The sequence below is a fragment of the Mirounga leonina genome, unplaced genomic scaffold, assembly GCF_011800145.1.
Source record: "Mirounga leonina isolate KUSES-001 unplaced genomic scaffold, KU_Mleo_1.0 Mir_91, whole genome shotgun sequence".
NCBI classification, from domain to species: domain Eukaryota; kingdom Metazoa; phylum Chordata; class Mammalia; order Carnivora; family Phocidae; genus Mirounga; species Mirounga leonina.
Genome location: NW_023270839.1, coordinates 9,002,860 through 9,019,327, shown reverse-complemented (window position 1 = coordinate 9,019,327; position 16,468 = coordinate 9,002,860). Strand labels below are relative to the sequence as shown.

Sequence of the window (16,468 nt, the reverse complement as noted above, 5' to 3'; positions counted from 1 at the left end):
ATTGTATTTGTCTTTATCTGACTTATGTCACTTAGCATAATATCCTCTAGGCCCATCCATGTTGTTCACACATGGCAAGATCTTATTTTTTATGACTGAGTAATATTCCATTGTAGATATATACCACATCTTTTTAAATGTTGATTTTCTTTTTTTTCCCCAAAGAAGCAAGTAAGTTTTTAAAAAACAGCTTTATTGAAGTATAATTGGCATGTAATACACTGAATGTATTTAAGTATAAAATTTGGTTAATTTTGCTTCTCCCTCTGCCTCTGCTCCCCCTGCTTGTGCTCTCGCTCTCTTTCTCTCTGTCAAATAAATAAATAAATAAATTATTATTTATTTATTTATTTTTCTAATCAGAGAGAGAGTGAGCACAAGCAGGGGGAGTAGCAGGCAGAGGGAGAAGCAGGCTTCCCACTGGGCAAGGAGCCTGATGTGGGGCTCGATCCCAGGACCCCGGGATCATGACCTGAGCCAAAGGCAGACGCTTAACCAGCTGAGCCACCCAGGTGTCCCAATAAATAAAATCTTTTTAAAAAAATGTGGAAGTGCTCAAAAACTCATGGAGATATTTTAAAATGACACCAGAACCAACTGAAAAGGCTCACAGTGGCTGGATCTGGGACAATTTGGGTATCAAAATGAATAATGATATTGATGGATTATAACCCATTGAATAAAATAAGAATCCATGAGAATGCATAGATATAAATAAATGTATTAATAAATAAAGTAAAATCTTTGCCCTAGAGTAGAATTCCAACTAATAAATGTAGAAGGAGTAATGGAATTAGAATTATACTGTGGTTATGTCCTTGTTTTAAGGAAATATTCAATGAAGTGTTTAGAAATAATGGGACATCATGTGTACAATTTACATTCAAGTGGTTCCAAGAAATGAGAGAGAATATATGTAATATTTGGGGCACCTGGGTGGCTCAGTCATTAAGTGTCTGCCTTCGGCTCAGGTCATGATCCCAGGGTTCTGGGATCGAGCCCTGTATCGGGCTCCCTGCTCAGTGGGAAGCCTGCTTCTTCCTCTCCCACTCCCCCTGCTTGTGTTCTCTCTCTCACTGTGTCTCTCTCTGTCAAATAAATAAATAAAATCTTAAAAAAAAGAGAGAGAATATATGTAATATTATATATTGTGATATATATATATATATATATATATATATATATATATATATATTTGGAAAACAGTTTGACAGACTTTTAAAAAGTTAAACATACACCTATCTTTTTCACTCCTGTTTCACTCCTGTGTATTTACCCCAGAAAAATTAAAACATGTCCATACAAAGACTTATACACAGATTTTCATAGCTGTTATATTTGTAATAGCCAAAACCTGGAAACAATTCAAATATCCACCAACAATAAGTAGATAAATAAATTATGGTATATCTGTACAGTGAAATGTTACCAGCAATCAAAAGGAACTATTGATATAAGAAACACCATGGATGAATCTCAAAATAATTATACTGAGTGAAAGAAGTCAAACCACCCCCCCCAAACTAAAAAATAAAACGAGTACATAATGAATGAGATCTATATAAAATTCTAGAAAATCGACATAAAGCCATACTGGAGGTTGCCTGGGGACTAAAGTGGGATTGGGGTTAGGATGAGATGGAGAGGAATAGCTCACAAAGGAGCAGAAGGAAACTTGGCCATGATGGATATGTTCATTATCTTAATTGTGATGGTTTCACAGTTATATAAATATGTCAAAATTAACCAAATTTTATACTTAAATATATTCAGTGTATTACGTGCCAATTATACTTCAATAAAGCTGTTTTTTAAAAACTTACTTATCATTTCCAAAGGGTAGACCAGAGAGGTGTTAGTGGTGGCTGAGGTGGATCTGAGACTAAAGTTCTGAGCTCTTTCTTCTAGGAAAGGAGCTATATTTTGAGTGCTGGGGTTTTAGGATCTTTCCCATGAGATCAGAGCTGACTCTGGGCCAGTGAACACACACACACACTTAGACCAAGCAGATGTTCTATATCCAGGAGGCAACTTTGGGGACAGTTTCCCAGACCACAAAAACAAATGAGATGACTCTTGGTAATCAAGAAAGGTTTCTATCCTTTTCCTTAGTAAGGGTTTGAAGATGGTTTTAGGCACAATCTTTGTCTAGGTCCACATTATCTAGTAAGAAGAATAAACAGAAGAGTAATTAAAAAGAAAAATTAAGTAGACTAACAACCCTATTTGATATTTTTATAGAGAATGTACTTTCTAAGACTCTTAATGATAGGAAACAAACTGAGGGTTGCTGGAGGGGTGGAGGATGAAGGAATGAGGTAAGTGGGTGATGGACATTAAGGAGGGCATGTGATGTAATGAGCACTGGGGATTATATGAGACGGATGAATCACAGACCTGTACCTCTGAAACCAATAATACATTATATAGTAATTAACTGAATTTAAATTTTAAAAAAGAGAATGTACTTTCTAGACAAGACGTTGAGTTATACCTTATGCTGGAACAATATGGAATGATATTCCATATCCAGGAATAATTTGTAATGATAAAGAGCTCCATTAGCACACATTTCATATCCTTCCTGAATTTCCTCTCAAACACTCGAATCAAGATAGATTGAAGCCCTTTGGACAAGATGCGATGAGACACCTGATGGGTTAAAAAAAATATTACATGGAAAAATAATCTCTATTTACCTTGTCTTGGGACTTTAGGTAAGAATATAAAAGCTCAACCACCCTTGAGCAGAATGAGCCGGGAAGAATTGGAAGACAGCTTGTTTCGTCTTCGTGAAGAGCACATGTTGGTGAAGGAGCTTTCTTGGAAGCAACAGGATGAGATCAAAAGGTACCTGGTGTTCTCCTTAAGTCTTTAAAAGCTGGGGAGCAGGGGCACCTGGGTGGCTCAGTTGTTAAGCATCTGCCTTCGGCTCAGGTCATGATCTCAGGGTCCTGGAATCGAGCCCTGCATCAGGCTCCCGGCTCCACGGGAAGCCTGCTTCCCCCTCTCCCACTCCCCCTGCTTGTGTTCCCTCTCTAGCTGTGTCTCTCTCTGTCAAATAAATAAATAAAATCTTTAAAAATAAATAAATAAAAATAAAAGGTGGGGAACAAAGGGAAATGGGCAAGTAAGAGAAGGAGGTTTTTATTTGCAAACGAATCCAAAAATCATATTGATCATTTATTGTATGCAGGCATATTGTAAGTGCTTTCTATGTATTAAGTAGCTTAATATTATAAATGCAATTAACTTATGTAATACTATGAGGGAGGTGCTGGTAAGAGGAAAAGGAAACATAAAGAAGTAATTTGCCTAAAGTCACAGCTAGCAAGCGAGTGGTAGCACTGAAAGCTCTTAAGTCTGAAATTATACCACGTACAGTGACCTTACAGTATTGGCTTTCAAAAGTGGATCTCTTGGGTGGGGACCTGGAGAGAATTCTGAAATAGAGTGTGGATAAATAATCAGATGGGAAGAAAGGGAGTTCTGAAAGTTCAGATTTCATCTCTAGGACATATTTTGAGGATACTGGTGTCAATGTCTTCCAGCCAAAGACTAGCAGGAACATACCTGTAGTTTGAACAAGTTGGGCTTATTACTTATTACAGCTAGAGAAATGCACACCATGGGGAACTATGGTCATTTCAATAAGAATGTGTTGGAAAAAATCTATTACAGGATTTGAGTTTCAGTTGGGTGATTTGTGGGAGGGTCCAAGGTAACAGGAGTTTGCTCCAGATTTTTTTTTTTTTAAAGATTTTATTTATTTATTCATGAGAGACACAGAGAGAGAGAGGCAGAGGGAGAAGCAGGCTCCCAAGGAGCAGGGAGCCCGATGCGCGACTCGATCCCAGGACCCTGGGATTATGACCTGAGCTGAAGGCAGACACTTAACGACTGAGCCACCCAGGCACCCGAGTTTGCTCCAGATTTGATACTGTTAGAAAGCAGGGAAAATTCTGCATTTGAATATCTCAGTAAGTTGTTTTGTTTTTGTTTTTTTTTAAAGATTTCTTTTATTTAGGGCGCCTGGGTGGCTCAGTCGGTTAAGCGACTGCGTTTGGCTCAGGGCACGATCCTGGAGTCCCGGGATTGAGTCCCGCATCGGGCTCCCTGCTCAGCAGGGAGTCTGCTTCTCCCTCTGACTCTCCCCCTTTCATGCTTTCTCTCTATCACTATCTCTCTCAATAAATAAATAAAAATCTTTAAAAAAAAAAAAGATTGGGTGCCTGGGTGGCTCAGATGGTTAAGCGTCTGCCTTCGGCTCAGGTCATGATCCCAGCGTCCTGGGATCGAGTCCCGCATCGGGCTCCCTGCTCCTTGGGAGCCTGCTTCTCCCTCTGCCTCTCTCTCTGTCTCTCATGAATAAATAAATAAAATCTTTAAAAAAAAAAAAAAAAGATTTACTTATTTGAGAGAGATAGAGGAGAGAGGGAGTGTGTGTGTGAGTTGGGGGAGGGGCAGAGGCAGAGGGAGAGGGAGAAGGAGACTCCCTGCTGAGCCCAGGCCCCCCCCACCCAAGATCATGACCTGAGCCAAAGTCAGACACTTAACCAACTGAGCTGCCCAGGTGTCCTGATATCAGTAAATCTTATCTACAGGGAAGGTAGACTAGAGTGAGGCTAAAGCTGTAATTGGTTAGAATAGCAGTCATTCGGGCGCCTGGGTGGCTCAGTCGGTTAAGCGACTGCCTTCGGCTCAGGTCATGATCTCAGGGTCCTGGGATCGAGCCAGCTTCTCCCTTTCCCTCTATCCCTCCCCCCTACTTGTGCACTTGTTCTAGCTCAAATAAAAATAAAATCTTTAGGGCGCCTGGGTGGCTCAGTTGGTTAAGTGACTGCCTTCGGCTCAGGTCATGATCCTGGAGTCCCGGGATCGAGTCCCGCATCGGGCTCCCTGCTCGGCAGAGAGTCTGCTTCTCCCTCTGACCCTCCTCCCTCTCGTGCTCTCTCTCATTCTCTCTCTCGCAAAAAAAAAAAAAAAAAAAAAAAAAAAAAAAATTTATAGAATAGCAGTCATTCATTATCAGGAAAAGAAAATGTTTGGTATTTTGTGTGTGGCACAGTGACCTTGTTTCTGTCTGTGTTCAGACAAAATTATGCAGTGGCCTTGTTCAGTGTCACTCTATCATGGTCTCATTGGCCTTGTCTGATATTGGTGTTCTGTGAGATTACGTCCAACAGGATAATACGTGGCCTAGCAGTGAGCACCAGGCCCGTTTCAAACAACACTGGGAACTAGTTATGTCAGATCAATGCCCCGATGTCAAGAACAGCTTTTTGCTTTCTCACTGGTAATCCCCAAGAGTGGTTCAGAGCTACATTTAGAATCTACAGGATACAGGGGCACCTGGGTGGCTCAGTTGGTTAAGCGTCCAACTCTTCATCTTGGCTTGGGTCTTGGTCTCTGGGTTATGAGTTCGGGCCCTGCATTGGGCTCCACGCCCAGCATGGAGCCCACTTAAAAAAAAAAATCTACAGATACAGGCTTCCATTGTATGCCAGCATTCTTCAAAGTGGAGATTGTTTTGCATTGTGGAGAACTCAAGAATCTGGTGAAAGCAGGTTGCATAGGCCAAAAAAATCTTGCTTCTTGGTTGATAACCAAAAAATACTTGAGATTGTAGATATTAAGTGGCTAAATTAGATTCTATCTCCCTGACCCCTCTGGCTTTGGGCAAATTACCTGGCTATACTTCATGACTTGATTTCTTTCTGGATATAATGATATGTAATAATAGCTAACTCCTACACTGCTTACAACACACAGGACTGCTCTAAACACTTCACATATATTAATTTACTTAATTCTCATAACAATCTAATGAGGTGGGTGCTATTTTTATCTTTATTCATAGATGAGGAAACTGAGCACAAAAGGTTAATGACATGCCGAAAGCCACATAGATAGTATGTCAGAACTGGCAGGCAGGGGGCACAGAATCTGATGGCAAGGATTGAAAGCATGATTTTAGGTCAAGATGACAAATAGTGGGGGTGCCTGGCTGGCTCCATTTGTAGAGCATGCAATTCTTGATCTTGGGGTTGTGAGTTTGAACCCCACCTTGGATGTAGAGATTACTTAAAAGAAAAGATGACAAACAGTGATTGACTACCCACTGTAAGTAAGGCTGGGTGTATACTAAGGGCTATTGAGATGTGTACTAGGAGCTGTAGAGGAGTAATCCTTAAAGTTGGGCACGTATACAAGGGTGTGCAGAGAAGTGGGATGGGAGAAGTAAATATTAAAATTTCTTCTTATATTTAATTATCTCCCCTTTAAAAATTAGTCTTTTTATGTTGTAACATGACCACAGTTTATCAGGACAGAAGTATATGCATATAATTTAAAAATAAATGTACAAAAAAATATATTGAGGAGTGGCCCAACATTTTTTACTAAGACAGTTGTGTGATCATTGCAATGGAATGGACAGAGATGGACACCACAATGCCCCTGCCTTCCAAGAGTTAATTGGGGATAGAAAATTAATCTTTAAAGTGTAACTAATAGGGCGCCTGGGTGGCTCAGATGGTTAAGCGTCTGCCTTCGGCTCAGGTCATGATCCCAGGGTCCTGAGATCGAGTCCCGCATCGGGCTCCCTGCTCCTTGGGAGCCTGCTTCTCCCTCTGCTTCTCTCTCTCTCTGTCTCTCATGAATAAATAAATAAAATCTTTAAAAAATAAAAAAATAAAGTGTAACTAATAGACCACAGTAGATAAATTTCTATCACAGATCAGTTCATGATTATGTGCCACCAGATCAACTGGAGACATAATAACATAATTACAGAAGGAGGAGCCATTCCCACCATCTCTACTTTTGCTCATAGGTTGAGGACGGCCTTGCTCCGGCTGACGATGGCGGGCCGGGGCCCGAGGGCGGATGTGGCGGAGGCAGAGCAGCCGGCAAGGCGGCGGCGGAACGCGGGTTGGCTGCAGCCCCCCGCTAAGCACCAGCGCCCCCTGATGCATGGGCTGCAACTGCAGTTCCAGCGTGTCAGCCCCCCTGCTCCGCGACGTTTCCAGCCCCGGGGCCGCGTGGGACACAGACAGCTCCACACAGCCCGTGCCCCAGCGCCCGAGAAACCCAAGAGGGGTGAGGTTCAGAACCAAGTTTGCAACATTGCTCAGACACTGGGAAGGATTTATTTGTCAGCCACATTTTCCTCCTCATTGCTTTATGTCACCCACCACCCCATGTTTTGTCTGTGTTTAGACAGACAAAACATGTCCTTTTGTTCCCAGTGCTTTCTACCTCCCTAAAATCTTTTTGTCCTGGGTGGTTTGTCAGGTTCGAAATTCTCAGTTCAGCATGAAGTACTGCCGAGGAGAGAATCAGACAAGGTGAACAGGAATTTTGCCGGTCAAGTTCTGCAGTGGGCCTAGAAAGTAGATTAGAATTGACGTTAATGTCCCACTCCAGTCTGAGCGGCAGTGATCTTAAGACAGGTCCCTCTACAAGGCCTGTGGGACCCTGGGCTGAATGGCCATGCCCCTAAAACTGCGGTTCTTCGCTTTTTGGGGGGACGTGGACTCCTTTGAAACCATGATCAAAGCTAGGTCTCCTTCCAAGAAAAGTGCACATGTACATGGTCAAAACTTTGCATACAATTCTACCAGTTCAGGGGTGTACAAAGCCCATTCCTGAAGTCCAGGCCTAGAAGTCAGGCTGTGAGTGAGCACTTGAAATTTCTCTTCTTTCTGTATTCCAAACGGCTGAGAGTCTCTGGCTGCTGAAAACCCAACACTGAATTAAGTAAAATGTTTTGTGTAAATTTCCTTCACCTAGCCTACTCACTCCATGGGAATGGGGTGTCTTTACCCTGGGGATTCAATGTTAGATTTGTTTCATATGGTTCTACATTTTCAAACTTCCTGCTGGAGCCAAATGAATCTTTGCAAAAACAGCTGAAAGTAGAAAAATTAAGTAAGTCTCAGTTTCAGTTCAGTTTAACTTCAGCATTATTGAGTACCAGTTACATACCAGGCACCAGAGATAAAGATGCATTAGACACACAGTCCCTTTCTTCTTTGCACCCTTCTTCTTCCCACTTATACTCCCTTACTTGGCAGATTATAGTCCCGCTGGCTTAGTAAGTCTGTAGTTGCACATCTATGCAAGAGTAAAGACTGAGAACCTCTCCTCTGGGATCAGTGGTCCTTATGGGGATTTCCCCCAGGTCTCAAGGCTACCTATTTTTAGCACTTAGTGTTCTGGAGAAATCTGTTGCAGGGTCTTCTGTCTAAACTTTCAGGGCCCAGTGACAGGCTGAGCTACACAGCCCCTCCCACATTCAAGGACCATGTGACAAATGGGAAGACCAGAGGTGAAATATCCAGTGAACTGTGAGTTCTTTTCATTTACCCTACACTGTTACTCTTTCAGCTTTAATTGGAAATACATCATTTAGGGAACAAGTGAATGTTGGCATTTTCAAGTCTTCCCAGCATAATCAGAGAAGATGAAAGTCAGCCGTAGGTCAAATTTCAACTTCGTTGCTTAAAAATGGGAAATAGGCATCTCTCTGTCTTTGAAGGAAAGGCAAATAAAAGCCCTTTCCTAGGTGAAAGTATTCCCTCTCTTTCCCTTTCTATTTTTCTCCCTTAGGTCGTAATTCATTTATATTTCTGTTTGACACTTGAGAGCTGTATTTTGTAATATTATCCATCACACATACCAAATTAATAACTCCTCTAACTTCTCTTCATACATGTGAGAACTCAGTTCTAAATCCCTGTGAGAGCAATTTCTACTTCTTCTTTTTTGTGATTAATGTTCCTAATTCTAAGAATGTAATTTTTCAGTAAAGTCATAATTATGACTAAACTCATTGGTCTGTGCATGCCTAACAGTGCTCATGTTATGACCAGCAATACTATGCTAGTGGAAGAACCACCCAAGTCTCCTGAGAAAATGTGGTCCAAAGATGAAGATTTTGAACAGAGAAGCTCTTTGGAGTGTGCTCAGAAGGCCATGGAACTTCGGTAAGAGTGTGGCATTCCATACCTCAAACCATATGAACTGAAAAAGTAAGAGATTTTTATTCTTATTAACTCTGGCAGAGGAAAGGAGAATGCTTGGGATTAAATTCAATCTTAAATTCAGTCTGAGAAATCTTAAATTCCCATGTGGGTTAAGAAATGGATTCACCTAAAGAGAATGTTTATGTACATTGGAAGATTTGCTGTTTCACATCACAGAAGGAAAACTTTTTCATCCTCATCACCAGATAGGGGTTCTCAGTCCTCACTGTGCATCATTCTTTTTTGGAGAACTTTTTTAAAAGTAGACTTTATTTTTTAGAGAAATTTTAGATTCACAGCAAAAATTGAGCAGAAAGTATAGAGATTTCCCATATACCACACACCCACAGCCTCCCACACTGTCAACATCCCATTCCAGAGTGGTGTTTTTGTGATAGTGGATGAACCCATACCGACACATCATTATCATCCAAAGTCCTTGGTTTACCGTAGGGTTCACTCTTTTTTTTTTTTTTTTTAAAGATTTTATTTATTTATTTATTTGACAGAGAGAGAGACAGCGAAAGCAGGAACACAAGCAAGGGGAATGGGAGAGGGAGAAGCAGGCTTCTCGCCGAGCAGGGAGCCCAATGTGGGACTCCATCCCAGGACCCTGGGATCATGACCTGAGCCGAAGGCAGACGCTTAACGACTGAGCCACCCAGGCGCCCCGTAGGGTTCACTCTTGGTGTTACACATTTTATGGGTTTGGACAGATGTATAAACATGTATCCATCATTGTAGTATCACAGAGAGTAGGTTCATTGCCCTAAACATCCTCTGTGCTCTGCCTTTTTATCCCTCCCTACCCCTTACCTCTGGCACCACTGATCTTTTTACTGTCTCTGTGATTTTTACCTTGGCCAGAATGTCGTCTAGTTGGAAAAATACACTATACAGTCTTTTCAGATTGGCTTTTTTCACTTAGCAATATGCATTTAAGTTTCCTCCATGTCTTTTCATGGCTTGATAGTTCATTTCCTTTAGCCCTGAATAACATTCCATTGTCTGGATGTACCACAGTTTATTTATCCATTCACCTACAAATGACATCTTGGTTGCTTCCAAATTTTGGCCATTATGAATAAAACTGCTATAAACATCCATATTCAGACATAGTTTTCAATCTGGAGACCTTTTAAAAGTACAAAAGCCTGGAGGGATGGTGGGTGGGTGGGGTAGATTAAATGGGTGATGGGGATTAAGGAGGGCATGTTGTGATGAGCACTAGGTGGTATGTAAGTGATGAATCACTAAATTCTACACCTGAAACCAATATTACTCTGCATGTTAACTAACTTGAATTTAGATAAAAATTTGGAGGAGAAAAAATGTTCTATTCCAAAAAAGATAATATTAAAATAATGATATATGAGGTAAAACAATATGGAACATACCACACAAAAATAAATAAATTAATTAAATAAAATCAAAAGCTTGTGTATCTTATAATTTATTTCATATAAACAGATCCTGAAAATTAAAAAACAAACAAACCAACCCACAGAAACCTGGGCCCCACCCCAGAGATTCCCTTTCAATTATTTGGGGGTGGACTTCAGGCACTAAATTTATAAAGATTTCCCCAGATGATTCTAAGAAGCAGCTAAGACTGGGAATCATTGAGATAGAGCCTAATGAACCCAAATCTACCTCAATACCTTAGAAATAATAAAGAAAACATGGTCTCCTAGGTTGAGAAATAATCTTCCCTTGTGTTTCCCTCCATATCTATACCTTTCTGGTTTCTCTAAGGAAACAGGACTCAGACTCAGCTGGACTTTATAAGGTTTATGGGAAATTGTGAGCACCCTAATTTTAAAAATAGCTCTTATGTTTTCTCATAACACAGGGTTTAAGGTTGGTGGTGTCTGTATTGAATCCCAGCTAATATGAGGGGAAATGGGAGAGAGGAGATTATTTATTGGGGTATACACTCACTTCCTACTTCTGGTATGCTGTGGGCGAGGTAAAAAGGCAAGAGGCAAGAGGAAGATATTCTTATTTGGTACAGTATTGAGGGGAAGGGTGTTTAATTCTGTCCATTCACAGAATGTCTTAGCATTGTCTTCTTTCTCCAGAGCTTCCATTAAGGAGAATATAGAGCTGATTCGGCTTAAGAAGCTCTTACATGAAAGGAATACTTCATTGGTAGCAACAAAAGCACAATTAACAGAAGTTCAAGAGGTGAGCTGCCAGGGCAGGGCAGTGTGGGATGGCCTGGGGCCCTCAAATCTCAGACCCCTGGCGTCCTTGGCTATTTGAGAAGTGCTACTGGGCCCAATCAGGCATCCAGTTCCAGTGGGGACTGTCTGTCGCCAGTATGGGGGGGAAAAGAGTCAGTATTATTTTCTCCATTATATACATGGAAGACCACAACTGAGAGAAATTAAATTGTCACACAACTTATAGGGGATATTCAAATCCAAGCCTTGTAATTCCGAGTCCATTCTTTTCCCAATACTTCCATTATCTCTCTATTAGGAAGAAGGCTCAAGCCCTGCCTTCTAAGGTGGAATTAAGTGGGGTTAACTTGTACCAGAGTTATCAGAATCACAAACCCGGAAGGAAAGATCATCTGGCAGTGGAGTGAATAATAAAGATTGGCTGGTACAAGTGAAGTGATCAGGTAAAAAATGACTGCAGTGCTCTAAGAGAGACAGCTGAGGGTCCCAACCAAGGCAGTGAGAGAGGCCCACAAAGAAAGGGCTGTATTGGGAACTTCCAGAAAGTAGAAGAATGGACTTCATCACCAAAAGGGAATGGGTGGAGAAAAAAGGGAAATGAAAGATGATTCCTGGTCTCTAGCGTGGGCAAGAAGATGATGGTGGTGTCATTCATCTAGATTGGCTACAGTTAGCACTGCCCTGGGTACTTCTGATGGGGATGAAAGGCATCTTCACAAGGTCAACCCCCAAACCTGTGTTTTGGAGAGAACTATGCATATGCTTGTATTCGTTTGACTTGGTTAATTTTGGTAGCACTTACAGAATGTGGAAACGTGGGAAGGAAGATAATTTAAAATTGTATGGGCAAATAGCAATATTTGTAGGATTACATTTTTTTTTTAAACCCCATCTATTCCTCCATTGCATTAAAGGAAAAAAGGAAGCAAGCCATTCTAAATCCTTACCCATGTTAGTGGTAGTGGTAGAGATGACCTAAAATGGTGAGTACTCACCCACAGTTGTTTAAAATGTAGGTTTTACAATTTGTTTTTCTCCAGCAGTTTGTCTTTCTAGTCATTGTTTTTTGCACACATACTTAAAAATGTTTGCCTTCTCTTAATCCCTTAGCAGTAAAATATGGTGGTCGGTAGCACAGACTCTGGAATCAGACAGGCTGAAGTAAAGTTCTGCCTCTGCCTCTTGATAGCCCTATGACTCTGAGCAAGTGACTTAACTCTATGAGCTTTGGGTGTCTCATTTTTAAGGTTTCAGTAATAACAACTACCTCTCAGATATGCTGTGAGGATTAAAAAATAATATATGTGAAATAATTATAATGATCATAATGTAACAGATAATGAAACACACAGTCCTGCTCAACCAGTAACAGCTGTTGTAGTTGGTTTGGTTAGTGTTGCTTTTTCTGTTTCTAAAACTGGAAAGAAAACTCTCTGAAGCATGCTGAGTAAGAGATAGCACCTACTCTGAAAATAACTCTTTTTCTTGGATATTCCACCAAATGCAATACAAATGTGAATAAATGACACTTCATGCCTTTTAAAGAAATTGTGTCATCTGCTGTGTTCACAGACTTCCTGGCAAGCTAGGGCAAAGGAAAAGTAGCAGCAATTAGTAAACAAGTACACAAATTGACTTGATTTATGAGAATTTTAAAATATCTCTTAAACTAACCATTTAAACATTTGCTTTACAGAGATAAATATCAAAACAAATATTGAGTTGATAAATCAGTAGAATAATATGTATTTCTTTCTTTCAGGCATATGAAACTCTGCTCCAGAAGGTACTTAATAAAGATTGCTTAAATCTCTGTTTCTTAATAGTAAGAGTAATAACCCCCCCTCAAAATTTGTGTTAATCTTCAAGTAACCTAACACCAGAATTTAGCGAAGTAAATCGAAGTTATTATGACCTATAATTTCTATTAAGACAAATGTCCTATTACTATGATCAGAATATATTTACTGTGCCATTTTCATTAAACTGAAATATGAGATCTGAAATACATGGGATAGTATTTTTCAGCCTATTGCTAGAGAGAATTATATAGCATTTGTTCAGAAATTCCTAAGAGTATTCCTCTAGCATGTACAAGGTGATGAAATATAACAAAGGTGTTGCACACCTCCTCTGATGTTCTTAAATGTTCAGCGCCATTCACTCCTGTGAATGGGGTGCAGGTGAAGCCAGGTGAATGGCCATGATGAAGAGTTACTAAAGCAGAGTTCCCAGCATGAACAGCCACAGCTGTTCCTCACCAGAGAACTTCTGCACACTTCTGAGTTAGCATGTCACTTTGCTAGGTGCAAAGGAAAGAGTGTATCACCCTAAGAAGCATTCAGATAGCTTAGAACGTAAAGGCAGCCATGAAAAGTTATCACTTCACTTAGAGCCAAAGTTTAATTTGAACCTTGGGAAAATTCATGCTCCAATTATGCATAATAGTTTCCTGGAGTGGAAAATTCTCACTGACAGGAAACGATACTTCTTGAGCAACGCTAGAGTGATAAACAAGGCCAATTTACAGTGCAAAGGCACCATGCCATTAATCAAAGCCATTCTTCTTGACATCCACTAGGGAATGCTAGGGTTGCCAGTATCTTGAGATATTTCTGCTGAGTGATATGACCATTCCCAGGGCAACTTTCCTTTTGTCCCAGAATCAGGGAATCCTGAGTGCAGCCCATGATGCCCTCCTTGGGCAAGTGAATGAGCTCAAGGCAGAACTGAAGGAGCAGAGCAAGAAGGCTGTGAGCTTGAAGAGCCAACTGGAAGATGTGTCCATCCTGCAGATGACACTGAAGGAGGTAAATAATAGTAATAATTGAAAGGTGGCATCAGTTTTAAGTTACATTTCAATTTCAGAGATGTTAAAAAGTATATCTTAGCAACATTATGGCTATTTCATTTTTTCCAATGAGAAAAATGAGGCTCCAAGTGGTTAAATAATTGCTCAAGATTACACCATTAGGGAGAAAACTGGGATTTATAGGGTTTTTTTTTTTTTTAAGTTTTTGCTGTATTACAATGTTCTGCTGCTTCCTTAACAGTAGAAACCCAGACACCATGAAAATTTGCTACAGAGAATCCTCATTATTTCCAGTAAAAGTTTCTATCACACCAGTTGGTTCAAGTCTTTCTAGTTGAATGGCTCCTCATAGACATGAGACATGAACATAGAAAGCCTTCTACCCAAGCCCCACTCTTCCACAGAAGAAGGGAGACGTGCAAGGCCACAGGTGTTACAATTTTTATCTCAGGCACCCTACTGTCATTCTTAGTTTCAGGAGAGAGTTGAAGATTTGGAAAAAGAACGAAACTTGCTGAATGACAATTATGAAAAACTCTTAGAAAAGTGAGTAACAAGTTTGGGTCCCAGAGCACTGTTTGTTATAAAAGACAATTATAGAAAAGTGCCCTCACATTCTAAAACAATGCCTAGTGTGGATAAGCGGAAGCTGGTACTCAGCACTGTTAGTGAGAATATAAATCGGCACGGTCTTTTTAGAAGGGAATTTGGTGCTATCTATCAAAATGTTAAACATGGGGGCGCCTGGGTGGCTCAGTCAGTGAAGCGTCTGCCTTCGGCTCAGGTCATGATCCCAGAGTCCTGGGATCGAGCCCCGCATCGGGCTTCCTGCTCGGTGGGAAGCCTGCTTCTCCCTCTCTCACTCCCCCTGCTTGTGTTCCCTCTCTCGCTGTGTCTCTCTCTGTCAAATAAATAATTAAAGTCTTTTAAAAAAAAATGTTAAACATGCATATACATGTATTTGCAAAGATAATGTATAATAAGAATGTTTTTTTCTATTATAATTTTTTTATTATGTTACGTTAGTCACCATACAGTACATCATTAGTTTTTGATGTAGTGTTCCATGATTCATTGTTTGCATATTACACCCAGTGCTCCATGCAATACGTGCCCTCCTTAATACCCATCACCAGGCTCACCCATACACCACCCCCCTCTAAAACCCTCAGTTTGTTTCCTGGAGTCCATTATCTCTCATGGTTCCTCTCCCCCTCCGATTTCCACCCCCTTCATTTTCCCCTTCCTTCTCCTCATGTCTTCCCTGCCATTCCTTATGTTCCACAAGTAAGTGAAACCATATGATGATTGTCTTTCTCTGTTTGACTTATTTCACTTAGCATAATCTCCTCCAGTTCCATATAATAATAAGATATAATATAATAATGTTAATTACTACGTTGTTACTAATAGTAAAAAAAAAAAAAGGTGGAGGGTGCCTGGGTGGCTCAGATGGTTAAGCGTCTGCCTTCGGCTCAGGTCATGATCCCAGGGTCCTGGGATCGAGTCCCGCATCGGGCTCCCTGCTCCTTGGGAACCTGCTTCTCCCTCTGCCTCTCTCTCTCTCTCTGTCTCTCATGAATAAATAAATAAAATCTTTAAAAAAAAAAAAAAGGTGGAAACATCCAAATTTCCTTTAATAGAGATTAAATAATGTTGCATCCCCACAATAAAATACTATGAAGCTGTTAAAAATGAGGTAGACTTATGTGTCTAAGATATATTATTAAAAGAAAAGTCAAGTTGTAACAGAATATGTTAACTCTGACTTATTTATGGGGGATGTGTGTGATGTGCCTGGGTGAGAGAGAGAATCTGCAAACCTCTCATGAGATGAAAGGATTGGAGTAGGGCAAAGAGAGGCACCTTCACTTTTAATCTATATACTTCTGTATCATTTTAATTTTTTACAACAAGCATATATTCATTTATTAAGTTTGAAATTTAAAATACCTGGAAGTCTAGGGGCATCTGAGTGGTGCAGTCGGTTAAGTGTCCGACTCTTGGTTTCGGCTCAGCTCATGATCTCAGGGTCATGAGATTGAGCCCCACGTTGGGCTCTGCACTCAGGGTGGAGTCTGCTTAAGACTCTCTCCCTCTCCTTCTGCCCTCCCCACCCCTCCCCCGCTTTCTCTCTAATATATAAATCTTTAAAAATAAAATACCTGGAAGTTTAAAAAAAAAAGTTAAATATGCCTTCTGTCTCAGTTAAAGGCTGTAGGGGATAGATTGGGGAGATGGTATGGGAGCATCCTGGGAATATCTGATGCTCTTCAACTCAGTGAAACAAAGTGCTGTGGGGATTATTCACTTTGAAGAGTCTATGTAGCAAACATTACTATTAGCCCCTTCCCTTCATCACTCAGAATGTTATCTGCTTTGATCATCATGTAATGTATGGCTAGGAAGTGCCAAGAACTTTTTTTTTTTTTTTAAGATTT

General features: G+C 40.5%; 1 protein-coding gene across 1 annotated transcript in view; it reads left to right on the top strand.

The window, feature by feature from the left end:
* RPGRIP1 (RPGR interacting protein 1) overlaps positions 1 to 16,468 on the top strand; it is a 72,385-nt gene that overhangs the window by 12,169 nt on the left and 43,748 nt on the right. The window contains exons 3-11 of the mRNA XM_034994807.1: positions 2,718 to 2,850; positions 6,836 to 6,955; positions 7,007 to 7,101; positions 8,261 to 8,351; positions 8,877 to 8,990; positions 11,111 to 11,216; positions 12,978 to 13,001; positions 13,879 to 14,025; positions 14,500 to 14,573. Of these exons, the coding sequence (XP_034850698.1) occupies positions 2,718 to 2,850; positions 6,836 to 6,955; positions 7,007 to 7,101; positions 8,261 to 8,351; positions 8,877 to 8,990; positions 11,111 to 11,216; positions 12,978 to 13,001; positions 13,879 to 14,025; positions 14,500 to 14,573 (904 nt within the window). The remainder of the gene's footprint in view (positions 1 to 2,717; positions 2,851 to 6,835; positions 6,956 to 7,006; positions 7,102 to 8,260; positions 8,352 to 8,876; positions 8,991 to 11,110; positions 11,217 to 12,977; positions 13,002 to 13,878; positions 14,026 to 14,499; positions 14,574 to 16,468) is intronic.